Here is a 19160-nt window from a genome sequence, read left to right on the forward strand (position 1 = left end):
TATTATTATATATAATATAATAGTATTAATACTAATAATAATAATAATTGCCCATTATTTCTTGCAGTGTGCAGAAATTGCCTTTCTTCTTTTTTATTGTGCCCTTTACTTTATGCCATTATGAAATGTGGACCAAAATAAATATTTTTCACACAACAGTAAGGCTACAAGGCCTTTTCTGGGCTCACTGTTGTGTGCAAACCATTTATTCTGGATTACTATAATCATTGATTTCACGCACCGCTCTTAGTGATTGGTTGGGCACGATGGTATCAGTTTGTGACCTAAACTACGAGTACCACAAAACACACCAGCACCTGACACCCCGTGCATCCCTGAATTACATAATATAGAAATTAATATTTATAAAGCACTTAACTTTTAAAAAAAATAGTACATGTAAGAAACGAGATAAATAAATGGAAGTTAAATCATAAATAACACAAAGAACGTCAATACACAATGAGAGAACTGTAAGATGTATATAAATAAAATAAAAAATGTATATAAAGATAAAACATGGCAAAAACATCTTATGATGCCTTATACATCTGAATGCTGTCACCTGCAGCTCTTCAGCCAATATGCCACAAAGTAAATTATTTTCCTCCATTATTACTGATCAGATTATTGTTAAATATGGAAAGTGAGCCATCTTTTACTAAACCAAGCATTCACTATATATGAAAACATGCCAGGTTAAAGACCATGCATATTACTTTACAAAATCACAGCAGAATACTACCCCCTTTCTCCACCATGATTTCCGTTCCCAGATTGACATCTTACAATTGTCAAACATATATTCCCATTTCCTAAAAAATAAAAATACTAATTTCTCTACATTCCCTCCCGTGTTCATTTAGGTATCGCTGGGGTGTTATGGCACAGCCGCGGCGCTTCTCATTAATCGGAATGTTGGTGAATCTCGGCCTTTTCTTCGTTTGCACCCATTGTAAGTCACTCTGAGTAAGAGCGCAAGCTAAGTGCCCAGAATTTAAAATGTGAGACATAAAAGAGTAAGAATCGGTACACCGTTTATGTTCAGGGAAAACAGTAATCTAAAGGAGCAAATTTCAATACTGTAAAAAATAGTATTTTTAATTTTTTTATTTTTATTGGTACTGTAAAATTACAGAGCATGATTAATACAAAATAAGACAAAAATACTGTATCTACTCAGCAGCTTGGCCACCATCAGCAAATCTATTATGTATATAATGAATTCTGTGTAGCTGCATGTTTTGACATAGTGCCCATTTTAATGTGTGCTTAAATTTTCTATTAACTGGTCAACGACGACATCTTAAAAGTCGGATTTGTCAGACACTTCCAATCAGTTTTCCATTCTCTTCATTTACAAACCTATGCGTTTGTCGTGTTTTGGACACCCCCTCCCCGTACGTGGTCTATCTATCGGCTCGCACGCACCTGCCAGACGGCCGCGAGGTTCAGATGGCTGCAGTCCGTGGTAAGTGACAGCGTCGCGTGATGTACGCAGTGACCGCGCACCTGTCCCCGCGGCCCAGCGGGTGGCCGTACCCCACGCGCGCTTGGGGATTTTACTTTCGATACCCGGAGACAAGAGGAAACCGCGCGCACACTATTGAATCTGTGTTGCCAAGTTCTCTTCTTCTTAATATTATTCGCAGTAGTAACAACAACAGTATTTTTAACTATGGTCATTAATAATAATAATAATAATAATAATAATTATTATTATTATTATTATTATTATAATTATAATAATAATAATAATAATAATAACTATTGTTGTCGTTGTTGTTGTTGTTGTTATTATTATTATTGTCATTATTTTTATTATTGTGTTGTTACTGTTATCGTAAACCGCAGGCCTCAGCTGATGGCTCATAATTTACTGCTTCAGTTTGGTTTTAGCCTACGATGCATAAATATGTATATATATATTTTCCAGTTTTACGACCATAAAGAGGCATAGGAGGAATATTACACTGTAAAATATCCAGTGTTAATTATTTGTAACAGAGGATATGAGTCCTAATGTAGACAAACAATGTTTAACATTGACCAGTTTACTGTGTATATTTCCACACACAACAAAGCCAGGCGCATTTCAATCCGACGTCCCTGGACGGAGATTACCGGTATATTCAATCTCTTGCTGCGGCGTGGTTTGATTAACAGAATTAGTTGTGAAATCTCTAATGGCTGTGATTTGAACGTTTGAACCGATAGGCTGCTTCTGTGTGCGTCTGGCCGAAATTGTCAACTACGGCAGGCTCACGGTGTCCAGATGGGGGCAGCAATGTTCTGGTTTAAATCTTTTTTACATGCGCTTCTCACGGCGGTCCCCGGGACAGGCGGTGTAGGAGATTTTGTTTTCGGTTTTGAGTATCGATTTCTGTGCCCTCTTTCTGAGATAACACATCGGATACCTTACACTCTGATACCTTAGTGTCAACGGTACTGGAATCTTTTCAAAATGAGGGGTCCAGACATTGTACTCCTGAAAATGTTTTGTGACATTTAATAATTAAACTACAAACATATCTGGTTTTTAGGTTAAAATGTATCCTAACTCTTGTTTTTGTAAATAAGAAATTATTTGTTTTTACCCAAGCCTAGATCGAATCAACATTTGTCAAACATTTTCACAAAAATGTATAATAAACCCTCATCGCTGTCTGCAGGGTCCAAAATGACCCTATCCCAAGATTAACAGCAGTCAAAACCCCCAATATTAAATATTTTCAGCATGAAATTTAATGACTTTTTCTGCAGTCACCCTACTATTAGAAAATAGTTAAACATTTCGCATTTTTATAAAAGTGTTATACCATCAGGGTACAAAGATTGTCTTCTGCATCTTGTTAACCCTGCAGTTATTAAATCAGAAGTCATAATCAAAGTGCCACACACCTCGTACAGCCAAATTAATTACAATGTGTGTTTTGTAGTAAAAACAAGTGCTGTAGACTGAAGAAAACACTGGGTCTCTGGGCTGTGAAGTTAAGTTGGAAAACAGTTATTCACTGATTTATGATGAGTGACGACATGAAACATATTTATTTAGGGTTTGAAATTCCATGAAGAGGCTTTAACACAGGGGAGGGGGGGGTATTTTTGACCCTGTGGACACTGGGTACATACACGGTATGAAGACAGCATCAGGGTTAAAAGATGCACAGATAGAGTGAATAAGCACTCTCCAGTGGAGCCCTGCATCTCACACAAAGTAACGGCCTTTTCCCCTGAAATAGCTGAGATAAAATCAGAGACTGGCGGCCCATGGGATGAGCATCCCGCCTCATCTGGACAGACAGGCCTTTCCTGCTCACACCCAGCACTCTGCAGCTTTGTTTGTAGCATTAGCAACAGGCTAATGCTCATAGTTCAAGTGATGGCCCTTCTCTAAGACAAGTAACGGTTTTTAAAAAAATTTAAAATACCACTGATTGCAAGCTTAGTAACTGTAACACACACACAAAAATTTAAATTTAAAAACCACTCTCCGATGTTCCTCTTAAAAGCACGCCTTAAAGGAGTATATTCAGGCAAAGCCACACTTGGCCATTGCTGGCAGCAGCCTGTGAAGCGTTCGCGAGCCAATCACAACACACGGTCCCCAGTTCTCTGCTCTTAATTGGGCCTTTTAATTGCCACTTTCCCTCGCCCTATTGGCACAGATGCTGCTTGCTAGCTTCCCTCAGCAGCTTCTGCGGATCATTCAAACCGAAGACCAGCCGGCGAGAAACGGAAGCCCACAATTCAACAGAAACTGTTTGTATTATACTTTTATACTTTAATACTTTTATTATAATAAAGGTATTAAAGTATAAAATAATGCAATAATGGAAACGTTTAAGCCCTACACACATATATAATTTATCCAAACTTTCTGAGGAGACCTTTTGAAGGCCATGCCCCATGCCCCATGCCCTATCCCCTATCCCTCATGCCCCATGCCCCATGCCCCATGCCCCATGCCCTATCCCCCATGCCCCATGCCTCATGCCCCATGCCCCATGCCCCATTCCCCACCATGGCACCCGACTGCGACCTAGTTACACTCCCTATTGGACAAGAGCAGCCTATCAGGTAGGCTTTCCCACCACAGTCACCGGAGCTGAACCCGGTTGAGCGTCCGTGGGAAGTGTTGAGAGAGTGCTGGGATGAAGAGGAAGATGAGGTGGGAAGTGTTGAGAAATAGCTGGGATGAAGAGGAAGATGAGGTGGGAAGTGTTGAGAGAGTATTGGGATGAAGAGGAAGATAAGGTGGGAAGTGTTGAGAAAGAGCTGGGATGAAGAGGAAGATGAGGTGGGAAGTGTTGAGAAAGAGCTGAGATGAAGAGGAAGATGAGGTGGGAAGTGTTGAGAAAGAGCTGGGATGAAGAGGAAGATGAGATGGGAAGTGTTGAGAGAGCTGTGATGAAGAGGAAGATGAGGTGGTCAGTGTTGAGAGAGTATTGGGATGAAGAGGAAGATGAGGTGGGACGTGATGAGAAAGAGCTGGGATGAAGAGGAAGATGAGGTGGGACGTGATGAGAAAGAGCTGGGATGAAGAGGAAGATGAGGTGTTGCATAAGCTGGTGGAATCAATGCCCAGCAGAGTGCAGGCAGTAAGCAAAGTCCTAACAATTGTTCTCCATCAAAAAATACATATACATCCTTTTTTTCTTATTATGAAATAATGTAATCTTGAATAAGAAGCATAAACAGAATTAGATAATGTATTAGCCTTTGATAAACAATGAAAACAATCAGTCTTGATAGTGCTCTCAGACTTTTTGTCCACACTACATATATAAGATGTAAGCGCATGATTTGAAGGTAAGGCTGCAGAAACCTTCACAAACCCCCTCTGCCAAAATGCGGGGGTAGGGTGTGGGCAAATCATAATTTCTGACACTGCTGCCAGCTGCTGCCATGTTCTCTGAACCTCTGTTGTCTGTATGTTGTAGTACTGTTATCACACACTATAACATTACTCACACAGTGCTATGCAAGCAAGACAGACAGTCTGACAGGAATGACAGACAGACACAGTGACACAAAGAGTGTGACAGAAAAGCCAGATTGATGGCAGACATCTTGAAGAGGACAGACGGCCCGTCTCTGGGATGGGGTAACACACAAGCGGTCCAGATGGACGTGTGTTTATCTTGTTCAATTAGACCCACACCTGGTCTGTTAATCGTATAACTTAATTAAGAACAGCAGTGGAGGGAGCAAAGAGCTCCCCCTGCTGGAGAGAGTCAGCAAGCACAGCATTCTGATCTTTACGCACCGTCTTAAAGGGGTAGTTCACTTTCTTTTTTGATAGTATTCCAGTTTGTGTTATGAATTGCTATCGATTGGCTTAGAGAGTTTTTCTGTACGACAAAGCATAGATCTGGAGGTGCTTGTGGTGATCAGCCATCTTTACAATTTAAAGGGACTTTCAAAGGCTTGTGATCTAAATCAGAAAAATACAGATCAAGTGACTCCAAAGCAGCTTGTACATAGATGTTGTGTTTCCAGAGGATGTGCATATGAGCACTTTCATTTTGTAGAATTTACTTACAGTTATATATATAATTATCAGCTTTAATATTGTGTGGGTACTTTTTTCCTTGATCACGGTGATTGCATGCATTATAGAAAATAGTTCAAACCAAATAAATAATATTAAATGTAATTTTCTACAAGCACAATCAGGTAATACATATACATCCAACCTCTGGATGCATAACATCCTTGTGTAAGCTGCTTTGGTGGGTATTTTCTTGTTTTAGGCCATGAACCCCCACATGCCCTATACCTGCTGGACACAGGTTTTCATCAGAAACTCTCTGAATATATATCTATCACTGACTTGTCAGGGCCAGCTGAGAATGCACACCGAAACCCAACGCTACAACTGAAATAGTACATATTTTTAATTCCCAAAAAAGCAACTCCAATTAATAATCACATGATTCTCTTCTCTTTTTTTACTCTTCTTCACTCAAATATCTGAATTTGTATTCTAATGTAGATATTTGAACACCACACCAAGTATTTTTGTTTAATAAATGAATGAATTAATGAATTGGCAAGATTCACGCGATTATTAACCAGTAAACGATTCAAACATACTTCATAAAAAATATTTAAAAAAGATTGTTCAATGCAGTCTTACCTACGACTGGAATACAGATTGGTTGGTATTAGTATAGAGCTAACTATTTTACAAAAACAAAATGTAGGCTATATATTGTCATATGTAGAACAAAACAGCTATCCACGAATAGGAACTGACACGCACACGCTCACAGAAAACATAGCTCATTGTACAGAGTTACAAAACACTCTCAGACATCAAATTACTAGACACCACATGAAGGAGATTATGGTGTACTGTGCAAAAAGAAATAAACATTATTGCTTGTGTAAATTGTACATACATTGAGTCAGTAAAAAAAATCTCATCTTAGTTTCGCCAATAAAAGCAAAAGACATTTGCGCTGAATAGCAGTTCTCCAAAGCACACATATGGCGAGGTGTGATTATCATTAGAGATAATAGAAATTAGGGCAAAATAATAATTATAAAGGAGGGTGTCGAGATAAAAAAGTTTCGCTGAGCGAGGTGAAGGGACTGAGAGAGACACGGAGAACGCGAAAGAAGCAATCAAGTAGAAAACAACAACAGCTGTGTGGCCTCTGGCGAAAATAGTGAGAGAAAACAACACGTTTCACCGACTGCAAAAGAAAAAGACAAAGACGGTAAAGGTTGTCTTTGAGCAAGTGGGCGACAGATGCTGCGCGTGACTTTATTTATTTATTCATCCACTCACGCTGTCATTTATTAAGGGAGACAACGCGGCTCTGCCCGAGTCTAAGAATTTAACAGTCACGATTTTATCCGCGAAACATTCAAAAGTGCGCGCTTCGCAAGGAGGTAGCTCGGGTAAATATCATTTTAAAAGGCCAGTGAATTAGAAACAATATTCCTTAGGGAATACGCTTATTTTGGTTCTCTTGTAATGATTGTTAGAGGGGTAAACTAAACTTTTCCTTCAGTTCCTTATTTATTGGAAAACGTGCCATGGCGGATACGTATACTGAGAAATGCTATGTACGCAAATAGTCAGTGAGTACAGACTCGACTGACAGCCGGTTCGTCCGGCAATATGAGCATTTATACATCATTCGGGATTGACACATCATCTGAACCTAAACACACGGTCTCAATCAGTCCAGACACTCATTTCGACGAGAGCCAAAAGTAATACAGAACCAACTAGCTACTTGCAGCAACAACAACAATAATAATAATCATAATCATAATAATAATAATGGCATTACAGAACGGAAGGCCTAACAAGTCCCTTAAAGAAAGTCCTTTATAAGAACTTCATAACAGGCTTGCTTGTATTTCTGCCGGATACTGTGTAAACCAGGGAAGTCCAGTTTTACCCAACAAGGGTCGGAGTGGGTGCAGGTCTTAGCCCGGCTAAACAAGACACCCGATTCAACGTATCTAGGTCCTGACTGAAGACCATAATCAGTTAATTGAACTGGGTGTCTTTGTGCTGTGCTAACACGCCAGCCCTTTCTGGATAAGACTGGACACCCCCGATGTGACTTCGTGGGGACCCACGGGCCAGGGCCACCTAAATCGTATCCTGTCCCACCTGTTTATCTTGGCTGAACCACCACACAGAACTGTGAATGCCCACCCCAGTAGTTCTGGCTCACCTAGATCTTATAGGCCCAAATATATGAATATTTATAGCTAAGTAGCTACATTGCGGCACTGGGATAAACCTTTTAAGAGACTAATATCAGGCTTTAGAGGCAGAAGAATCCACAACAATAGTTTAAGTGCATATGAGAGGGAAATATGTCAGGAGAATCATATTTTATAAGGCATGTCTAGCACCTCAGCGACAGATGAAGCGCTAATGCAAATCTGCAGGGATGAATGGGTGTGGTGTTTAAGGGAAACCGCAAAACACTGCCACACATGAGAAATAAAGTGAAAATCAGATACATTTTGCCGTTATCCGAGTCCTATTTTAAACGTCTTCTTGCCAAAATCAATTGAGTAGTGAGAAGGAAACTGGATGTAGCCTCAGGGCTACCTGCGCACCACCATCTGTTCCCATACAACGCAGAGAGAAAAAACTCCAGAACCGTCGTTTTAACTTTAGCATCATAAAATGCAGTGATATTTAAGCCATCGGCAGCTTTACTGTGATAGGCTAAGAGCCCACGGCAGCCTTGCTATGATAGGCTAAGAGCCTTCGGCAGCTTTGCTGTGATAGGCTAAGAGCCCTCGGCAGCTTTACTGTGATAGGCTAAGTTACCTACTACTTTGACTGTTATAGCTGCTGTTGACAGTTCCAGTCTATGATTCCTATAGCACCTCTGGGCACGCATGCTAATATAGGACATTAATAGTTTTGTTTCATCATTTATTAATTTGGGGGAGGGGGGCATAGGACAAAGACAATGAAAAAAACACTGACATAAAAAACCAGCTTCTGATTTATTGTACATGCCAACACTCAACCCACAGACATCACCTGGACATTTAAAAATGTACACTGTGACAAGCCATCCCTTAGAGACGAAGACGGGCACCCCCACAGAGAGGACCAGCCTGGTGATGTGAAGATGGGACCCAGCAGTCGCGTGCGAAGGCCAGACTCACCTGGGTTGGCTCTGGGCAGGAGTCCAGCCCCGCTCAGCTCGGCCTTCAGCTCCAGGAGCGACTTCACGGGATTATCCACACGCTGCCCTCCCTTGTGCGACAGCCAGGAAGACAAACCCTGGCGGCTTCGCCCTGTGGCCAGATTACTGAGCAGCAGAGAAATCCGGTCACCCAGGGCAGCAGACATCGCGTCGTGAAGACAAGAAGTTACGGCATACTCTCAAGTTAGCGGCGCAGCAAGAGTGGCATGCCCATATATGGCCCTGGAGGTCTGAGGGGCCTGCAAGACTACTCAACCCTGGTCCTGGAGGACCACGGGGCCTGCAAGACTACTCAACACTGGTCCTGGAGGACCACGGGGCCTGCAAGACTACTCAACCCTGGTCCTGGAGGACCACAGGGCCTGCAGGACTACTCAACCCTGGTCTTAAAGGGTCTGCGAGACTACTCAACCCCAACATTTTCACTGTGTGCGGCTGGAACCAAACCTGAACATTTTCACTGTGTGCAGCAGGAACCAAACCTGAACATTTTCACTGTGTGCAGCAGGAACCAAACCTGAACATTTTCACTGTGTGCAGCAGGAACCAAACCTGAACATTTTCACTGTGTGCAGCAGGAACCAAACCTGAACATTTTCACTGTGTGTGGCTGGAACTGAACGGTTCCCAAAAATAAAACCAAGAGGCAGGAAGCACCAGGGAACTGTTACCGGCTTTTATTGGAAAAAGAAAAAAATTCAAATAAACACGATTCTAATCGAACAGGGCAGCCGTCCAATCACGGCATCAAGCATGCGACTCAAAACATCACAGGAGAATCATCCATCATATTTTCAGCTGTAAATATTCATGAGAATACTTAAAACATTGAAAGAATAAAAAAGTTTAGCAACAACCGTCTTCAGAAAATTCTCTTATTTTTTCCAATGTCTGTTTTATTGCTGGTAGGAGTTTTGACAAACAAAAAAGAATATTCAAGTCCGCCTTGTGCCAAAAAAAAAGAAAAAAAAGAAATGAGAATAAAAGCTTGTCTTACTGAAACGCGCTCCACAATCTCAGGTTTGGTACAGTGCCTGGGTCTCATTTGGTTCAGAGCCGAGCTGCACCCGGGGGGCTGGGAGGCAGACGCAGCTGCGGTTAGCGGCTGTTTCAGGGACCCGCGCGGCACGGAGCGCGATGCGCGCGGGAGTGGCGGGAGGATGGGCCGAGGCACCGCCCATCCAGGCGAGGTTACGATCGGCGGGTCCCGCACAGCACAGCGTCCCACAGCGCAGCCCTGGGCCCAAATCCACACAGCGGCTCAGACCAGGACCGCCGACTCAGGGGGTCTGTCCGCAGTGGTCTGTCTGCAGGGGGTCTACAGCGCTCCCCTTCCAGGAGCAACTGCACCACAAAACCAGACGTGCGCGACCGGTTTTGTGAATGTTAAATTGGGCGCACGTGTACTAGCTGGGAGGGATTAGCGTGCTCCTAAGTTTTTCAATTCAGGATCAAACGTGCTCCATAGAAAAAATGCTAGCAAACCGCTCCTGTCAGGTCATCCACACTGGCCATACACAAACCTCCCCCTGGAGCCAAAACCCAAAACGATCCTACACCAGCACTCCTGTGAATACGCCTGGTCTGAACCAGATTCAGGTGGCAGTGATTACACCTACTGCTCTGGGGGGGGGTGACTATGGCAACCCAGAAGGCAGGGACGACTCTGGTGTCGCAAGCGACAAAAACAGAACCCTGCCTTCACCGCACGACAGACCGTCACCATGGCTACGCATCTTGTTTGCAGTCAACCCACTGGGTCAGATGGTACGGAGGCAGATCCTGCTCTAGAAGGTGGAGGGGAGGGGGGTCACAGTCTAAATCATGTGACGTGTTGGCTGCCATAGAGAATGAGTCAAGATGCCTCAAATTGACCCAGATCAGTCCTGTTGGGGGGGGTTAAAGAGGTGTGTACCTGAGGAACCACGAATCACCTACACACTGGGAGGCAATAAAAAAAAAAATTAGGGGGGGAAAAAAAAAAAAGAAGGTAAAAACCGTTTCCTCTGCCAAAAAAGTTACTGTCTTATAGAAATATAACTGGACCGACCAAACCCAACCGGAGAGCACAGCCCGGTCACACCCATTTGGGGGGGCGAGGGGGGGGTGTGTTAGTACAGTGGGGGGAGGGGGTGCAGTTGCATAGGCCAGGAGCAGCGGAGCTACTCTCTCACTCCAGGCAGTTTTGGGTCAGAGGACATCAGAACACGCTCACAACCCGCCAAAGCCGCTGAGATCACTTCGGGGGGGGGGGGAATAAATACAAACGCAGCAGGGACAGCCTATCTGGGACCCCCCCACACCAACTCACAGGTTCTAACACTCCTCACCCTCCACCCCCCTTAAATAACCACTGGACAGATCTATTAAAAAGGAACGATTGTTAAAAACGAGAAGCAGCGCTTTTAAAACCCTGACAGGCCTAGCGAGGGGGGGCGGGGGTTTAGACTGTCACATAGGTGTGGCCCTTTCATCGCCCCCCCCCCCCCCAGACCCAGGATCCGAGTCCAGACGGGAGAGGTGGAGGACGAGCAGGACGACCCAAGGCCCAGGCGACCCCAGTTTAGCCAAATATCCAGAGGGTACATGTCCCAGACATCCCCACACTTCCTGGATAACACAGCCTCATTCCCCTGACCACACGGGATGGGGGCGTGGAAAGACTGCTACCTAAACTAACCAGGAGGCCAGGCACGCAGCAGCACGTGTGGTTCCTCACTACAACCAAACCCTACCGGCCACCGCCGCAGAACCTGGACATCAGACAGGCTGGTGACCCCAGGAAACCAGCACACACCTCAGTCTGGTACCACAAAAGGGAAAAAAGAAACAAATAATGTAACGGAAAAGACCCAAGAAGTTTTGTTCTTCCCACAAGGACAAAGTCAGGCTTGTGTAGTTAGCGTTGTTCGTTCGTTGCGGGGATTTCGTTTTTTCTTTTTATTGCCTCTCAGCAGATAACGTGTTGCTAAACTTTCTTGTTCAATGCATGTTTTTTGGAGGGGGGGACTAAGAGAGGGAGGGGGGGGCGCTGGCTGTCAGCATCCCCTCTAGAACCCGTGCACCTTCAGCTGCTCCTCCTTCACGATCCCAATCTGTAGGGGGGGGGGGGGGGGAAGAGAGAAACACGTGCTCAAAACGAGGCCTGCTGCAGGGTATGCAGCCCGATCCCAAACGGTAGAGCAGAAAGGGAACCGGCGTCAGGACGGGTCCGGCCTGGCCAGACAGAGCCCAACTCACCTCCAGGAGGAACTGGCAGATGTTCTTCCTCTGGTCTCCCTGCAGCTGGATCACCTCCCCGTACTCTGGGTGCTCAATCACAGTCCCATTACAGGCAAATTTCTGTCACAGGCAGAAAAGTCACAGACACACACAGTCAATCACCACATTAAATTCAGGCCAGTTTAAACAGTAGAAGGAGGGGGTCCACACACACCCACATTTTAAGTGTCAAACAGAACCTAATTGAATGGCTCAGTACTAGCATGCCCAATTCATTCTGAAATAACTAGAACCGTTAGTCGATTCCAGAGCTATAAAGGCTTTTACTGAAACGGTTTTTAACTTGAAATGGGGGAGGACTTCCTGATTGGTTAACCTGTCCCTGCAGCTCTTCCGTCGCCCTACAGCTAATCCGCTAGGGTGGGGGTTTGGTGGAGAGAACGCGACAGAGAAAATACAGCGGCAGTTTAACAAAGCTGGCTTCCTGACGGCCAGGGATCCAGAGGCAACATAAAGCCTGTTTTCAGACACCCGCGTCTACTTCAAAAGCGGCGGTGTTCAGCGAAGGACGGCGAATTGCACAACGCCGTTAAGATTTAACACCCCGGTATCACAAATAAAACACCGCCGCTTGGGGGTGAAGGAAACGCAAACGCAGCGTTAAACAAACCTGTAGCGAACGACTCAGGCGCGAATGGTCGTGTCTCCGTTGCTAAGACTAAGTAGGCCGCGTTTGGGTATGCTAACGCTAAGTAGGCCGCGTAAGCTGTAGCCTAGCCTACCTTCTTGAAGGCCTTCACCAGCTTCTTTTTGTCGTAATCATCTGCTATGCCCTGTACAGTAGTCAGCGTCTTGCGGCCGTTCCGCTGCTGGATCCTTATGTGTATGTAGTCCTCTGTCCCCGCCGGGACTAAGTCGTCACCCTTAGTTGCATCAGCAAAGGGATCTGCGAGGACGGGGTAAGGAGAGGGGGGGGGGAGAGACAGAGACCGTCGGTGAGAAACCGTAGCCTAGCCCAGGCCACATGACGACACGAATGCTTGTTGACGACGGATCATATTCTCAGGTGCAAAAAATAAACCAATAAATCAACACAATCTACAGGGGGGAAACAGGCAACGTAAAAGTAATAAAAACAGAAAAATGAAACGGGAGAGTTTACAAGATCAGTTAAGGTCACACGCTAAGGTTTAAACCAATTCGAATGGGCTTTATGAAAGAACGTCGGCTACGATTTGGCTGAGACACATCACATTTTCTTGTGTGGAACACATGCCCATGAGTGTATATATAGCTAGCTACGCACTTCGACACTAGATCACTATAATCGGTAGTTAGCTACATTAAATTTTACATTAGCATGTCTTTAAACATGGAGTCCGTTCATCAGTTTGTAACAAACGAACGATTGTACGCTACGTAATACACACTTTCATGAACTAGGCCTGTTGCCTACTTCTAAATGTAGCAATGTATCGACTCCGAGATTACAAGTAACGTAAAACACTTTATCAATCCGCCCTCGGTAACAATTAGTCAACGCCAGCGAGGCCTACACTATATGAAATAAACGAACAAGGGTTTGTTTAAAATGTAAAGGTTAACTAAAAATAAACAAGCTGGACTACATGTCAAGATAGGATTTTATGTTGCAGCGCAAACGACCACACTGTTTTCCTTCCGTACAAAAAGAAATACCATTCGCCATTTTCAGATCGGACAAAGACTTCTCTGTCGACTGAACGAAAAGGGCCTTGGTCGGCTTGTTTTCTGGACATAACTTACCGAAAGATTGGAGGTTCTGGATAGTGGACATGCGATACTAGGACGATAACTTGGAAGAGATGAAATTCTCGGCGCGTCTCTGCCGTATTTTCGTGAGGATGGTTTTGTTAAAGCTTAAACAGCCCTCGAAGAATATTTCAAAATAAAACGACTCGGACGACACGCACCCGACTGATCTCACTCGCAAAATGGCCGAAAAAGATTAGACCATCCGCTGTAATAAGTGACGTAGGTTATAACGAGCCAAGGAACTTCACCTCCAGGGGGCGCTTTGGCTATTTGGACCATAGACACATATATATGTCTATTATTTGAACCCGAAAATAACCTCCTTGCGCTTGAAAGCTATCGGAATATTGCAAACTTCGGAGTCCATCTATAAAAGTGAAAATGCTGCCATAGATGGAAAAGAAGCATAAAACCATATGATACAATTCCTTTGTATTTTATGACAACGAGATAACACAAAGTAATCGGAAGTTTGTTGTATTAGTACAATGAGCAGTCTAATGGCTTGTATACAAAGTTTGACCAATCGCCGGCATTCGCTGGCTCACATCGTTCTAGCAAACATTCTTTGTAGATGTGTCTGGATTTATTAACCCTTATTCAAGTAACACACCGTAAGCGAAGCGTGATAGGTGTGTAGCTGCCTTGCTGGCACGATATAGCGTTCCCCCTTCTGTCAGTGGACAAGTTATGTTTAGTGGTGACTGGGGAAGAAACAAACATATGGGTACATGGGAGATGTAGTTTTAAGGACATAATTTGTCTGTACGTGGTGATGCGTTTGAGTGCTACCAGTAGGCATTCAAGAATAAACCAAATAGTTTCAAAACCTTCAGTAAGCATATATCACATACCAGCAAACCTTTTAGTAATTACCCAATAACCGGGGCATTTTAAATCAACAAGAATCCATTTTTTCAGAGATGAATAGAAGCAAAATAATGAACACACTGAAAATGAAATTTTGCATTTCATTTGAGAAATGTGAAGACACTGCAGTTCTACTATTCCATGTTCAAATCGAAATCTTTTTTTTAAATGAAGCTTATGCCATGTAAAAATAATAATAATGATAATTCAGTTTGTCCATAAAAATGTAAACACTATAGCTGCTGTGATCGATCAACAGAGAGATGTCTTCTGTGTTATAAATTATTCTTCAGAGGCGATTGTCATGATAGTTATGATACATGAGTCTGATGATTCATCTTTGCCATGGTGGTTATTAATACAGCGAAGTGTTCTACTTTTAAATTTGAATGTGTGTGTGTGTTTGTGTGTGTGTGGTGTGAGAGTATTCATACGCCCTCAGCCCCCTCCTGTACTCCCTGTTTACTTATGACTGTGCTGCCAAGCACAGCTCAAATGTCATTATTAAGTTTGCTGATGACATGACCATCCTAGGCCTCATCACAGACAACGATGAGACGGCCTACAGAGAGGAGATGAAGACACTAATCAGCTGGTGTCAGGACAACAATCTCTCACTCAACGTCAGTAAAACTAAGGAGATGATTGTGGACTACAGGAGACAGCAGGGGGGTGGACACCTCCCCATCCACATTGATGATGCTGAGGTTGAAAGGGTCAGCAGCTTTAAGTTCCTCAGTGTGCATATCACCAAGGACCTCTCCTGGTCACTACACACAGATAACATGGTCAAGAAAGCTTGTCAGTGGCTCTACTTCCTGAGGAGACTGAGGAAGTTTGGCATGAATGCCAACATCCTCACAAACTACAGGTGTACCATCGAGGGCTTGCTGACGGGCTGCATCACTGTCTGGTACAGGAACTACTCTGCCCACAGCCGCAAATCACTACAGAGAGTGGTGGAGGCAGCACAGCACATCACTGGCAACAGACTCCCAGCCATTCAGGACATCTTCCACCAGCGGTGCCTGCGGAAGGCACACAGCATCATCAAAGGTCACAGCCACCAAGCACGCAGACTGTTCTCCTTGTTACCGTCTGGCAGATGATGCAGGAGCATAGCCGCATGCACCACCAGACTTAAGGACAGTTTTTACCACCAGGCCATCAGGCGTTTGCAACTCTCATATCTAAGTACTCCACCTTACCTGCTCTGCTGTTACTGCTGCTATTGAACCAGGACTGCGCTTATCCAACGTGCAATAACATTGTAATATTATATACACTCGTCACTTTACTTTTACACATGAATCCTCATTTTCATTTATGTTTATAGTGTTATATTATGTATATAGTGTTATATGTTATCTATTCCTCACCCCTTCTTTTTTAATCTTTTAAATTATCTTATATTCTATATTTTATGACTAGCACTCTTATTGCTGAGCTGACCTGTTTTTCTTGTCCAATACGTTTTATTGTACCGTTGACCGGAACCGGAACTGAACTGAGACTGCACCGGTTTTTTAAAGAAAGAGGTAGCTGGCGCCACTCAGTTTTGTCCGTGTCCCTTCCTCCCCCAGCTGGTAGGTTGATTTATTACAATTACGTTCACATTTATCCCGCCTCTGTTGTCTCTCTGACCTGAGCAGTGTCCTGTAGAAGCGCTTTGGCTGCGTGTCGATGCCATTTTTTACAGTCTCTGGTGGATGCCCATGCTGAGGTTCTAGCTGCTGCTTCATAGCACAACTCGTTCTACCAGCTCTGAACAACAGATGGCGCTGTGGTACAGACAGACGTGCGGATTGTGGCTCCGGAAACTCTGCCTCGGCCTCGACTCAGCACAGCTCGATGAACAGGTGATTACTGGCTTAACGCTTAAAAATAGCTTTCCTGAGGAGCACAAACAGACATGCTGAAGAAATAGCTTTATTAGCCAAATGCACAAAGTTCATAGTTGGTGCATTGAATGAAAGTTCAGAGTTTACCTAACTACAACTATGACAGCCAGGGTTGTATTTTGGAAAAGGACACACACACACACACACTGTACATACAAACATAGTCTGTTTAATTCTTGCTAATTTTCTGACCAATGATTTGTTGTTAAGACCATTAAAAGCTTAATATTTTGCCATTTTGGGCTTGGCCCATTTTTTTTGCCCAGGAGTGTACATATTATTAGCACTGATAATTTGATAACATGAAATGTTATACATTTCTTTTTAAATGTAAAAAAAAAAAAAAAGGTCCCAGTGATCTGATGCATTGTCTTTGATGTGAAAATACTTATTTTTTTCCGATAACTTGCACTACTTCCTGTTGCAGAGTTGGCTTTACTGAGCCAACCTGTAAAAGCATCCTTGGTCATGAGACACACCGACCACACTGGAATGACATGTCAGCCTCACAGGAAATGCTTCAACCACCAACACACCCATCTTGGTTAGCAAAGGCTTATGAAGCAACAGGTACTGCGATACGCTGTAGATTATAACCCTAGATTCTTCCAACATTCGTACGCTTCTAAAACAATTCTAGCATTTCTAAAATAATAAGATATTTACAGGCAATTATATTGAAACTGTGCTTTTTAAACAAGACATAAAAAGTGGCCACCACAGGTGTGTATGTATATATATTTTTTTAAAACAGTTATAGGAAGTGAAATGGAATTGCACTCTGTTTGACTCAAATGGGTAACATCCCCAGAAAGAAACCTTTCAGTGACTATACAGTAAAATCTTATGATTGTCCCATCTTGTATTTCCATGTACTAAGCTTAAAGTATGAGTTTCATGCTTGTCCTGAGTGGCTTCAGTAAATACCCAGCTGTGGGTAAATACCCATACGTGGACAAATGTGTAAAAAAAAAAACATATACAGTATTTGCTAAGTGGTTTTTTTTTATTTTTTAGATAATTTGCCAAATAAAAAAAATAAAAAAAACTTTAAAAAATTGTGAGATATTTCTAGACAAGGCTGGATTTCACCATAGTGGTTCCAGTGAACTGAAAGTCTTTGCCTTCCAAGAATTTCAGGATGTCTCAATCTCTCCATCCCCTCTTCTGCTTTTTTAATGAAATTTTTTTTTTCTGCAGTTGCACCCACAGCATATCACGGACGGGAGGTGGAACCTCGCTGGACACTGTGCTGAGTGGTGAGTGTCAGGCTCCTCCCCCGGTCGCTGTGGCGACGGACGGAGAGGTAGCTGCGGAACCTTCCGCTGCCGAAGACGTGGAGGGCGGGGTTGAGGAAGCAGTGGCAGTAGGCCAGGGCGTGGCACACGTAGTACGCGTTCAACAGCCTCTCTTCCGCCTCAGGCCCCGTCAGCCCGGGGCAGCCCAGGAGCTGCAGGGCGGCCAGGAGCAGCACCACGTTGTAGGGCGCCCAGCAGGCGAAGAACCCCAGCACCATGCAGAAGATCAGCCGCACGGCCTGCGCCCGCCTGGCCGACCTGCACCTGGACACGGTGGCCCAGATGCGTGCGTAGCAGAAGAGGATGAGGGCGAAGGGGAGGAGGAAGAACAGGCTGACCTGCACGGCGTATCCCAGCAGCTGCAGGTGCAGCGGCTGATCCGCCGCCTGGCACTGCGTCTCGTCCCCGTCCTCCACAGTCTCGGAGTGCACCGCCTCCGGGATGCTCGCGATGACACACACCAGCCACAGGGAGGCGCTAGAGAGCGCGACGCACAGCCGAGACTGCAGCCGCAGCATCCGCACGGCGTGGACCACGGCCAGGTAGCGGTCCACCGTCACCGCCGCCAGGAACGCCATGTACCCGTAGAAGCCCAGGAAGAAGAGGAAGACGAGGAGGTGGCAGCCGGGCGTGCCGAAGACCCAGTGGTGCAGGTAATAGACGGCCCAGAAGGGCAGTGTCAGCGTGAGCAGCAGGTCGGACACGGCCAGCTGCAGGAGGAAGAGCGTGGTGGTCTTCCTCAGGTCCTCCCGCACCAGCAGAGCCCAGAGCAGGACGCTGTTCCCCACCAGGCTGAGGATGAAGATCAGGGTGTACAGAACGCCGGAGAACGTCCCGCCAAAGTGCTGAAGCTCGTTCTTTCCCAAGAACACCAAAGAGTTGTTGTAGTCGTAGTAACCGTAATCCGTGGCGGCTTGGATTCCGTCAGACAAGGGAGAGGCTGTGAGAGCAGACGCCATGTTTCTGTCGTCGTCCCCTACTCTGCAACTTGCCAATCTTTACTGATGAGACATTACAAACAATGAAATAGAGTACATGCACAATGTATATATATATATATATATATATATATATATTTTTTTTTTTATTGTTATTATTATTATTATTATTATTATTAATACATATTTACAATGGTTTAACAATGGTGCATCTTAAAGGAAGAGTATATTGCTGAAAATATGGACATATATTATTATTATTACTATTTAAAAGACATGAAATTGCATGAAAACTGATATTATGTCATACAAATCTAGTAAAATTTCATTTACTGTATGTGATGAAAACATTGCTCTTACATGCATTTGAAAATGAATATATGAATATGAATATGTAAGAAGCTGAATGATCAGAAATGAACTCCTTACCTGTAG

The 19160-nt window shown here is 44.2% G+C and overlaps 2 protein-coding genes across 2 annotated transcripts; both read right to left on the reverse strand.

Annotated features, from left to right (window-relative positions):
* Positions 1-9364: 9364 nt before the first annotated feature.
* LOC135260469 (eukaryotic translation initiation factor 1b) lies at positions 9365-13891 on the reverse strand. Its single transcript, XM_064345691.1, has 4 exons — positions 13710-13891; positions 12707-12870; positions 11943-12044; positions 9365-11797 (listed from the first exon to the last, which is right to left on the reverse strand). The coding sequence occupies exons 1-4, from the start codon at positions 13738-13740 to the stop codon at positions 11753-11755; spliced, it is 342 nt and encodes a 113-aa protein (XP_064201761.1). The 5' UTR covers positions 13741-13891; the 3' UTR covers positions 9365-11752.
* A 2747-nt stretch (positions 13892-16638) lies between these two features.
* Positions 16639-18746, reverse strand: LOC135260468 (chemokine XC receptor 1-like). The gene has a single exon (XM_064345689.1). It carries the CDS (start codon positions 18744-18746, stop codon positions 17706-17708), a length of 1041 nt encoding a protein of 346 aa, XP_064201759.1. The 3' UTR covers positions 16639-17705.
* Positions 18747-19160: the final 414 nt, after the last annotated feature.

The sequence above is a fragment of the Anguilla rostrata genome, chromosome 8, assembly GCF_018555375.3.
Source record: "Anguilla rostrata isolate EN2019 chromosome 8, ASM1855537v3, whole genome shotgun sequence".
NCBI classification, from domain to species: Eukaryota; Metazoa; Chordata; class Actinopteri; order Anguilliformes; family Anguillidae; genus Anguilla; species Anguilla rostrata.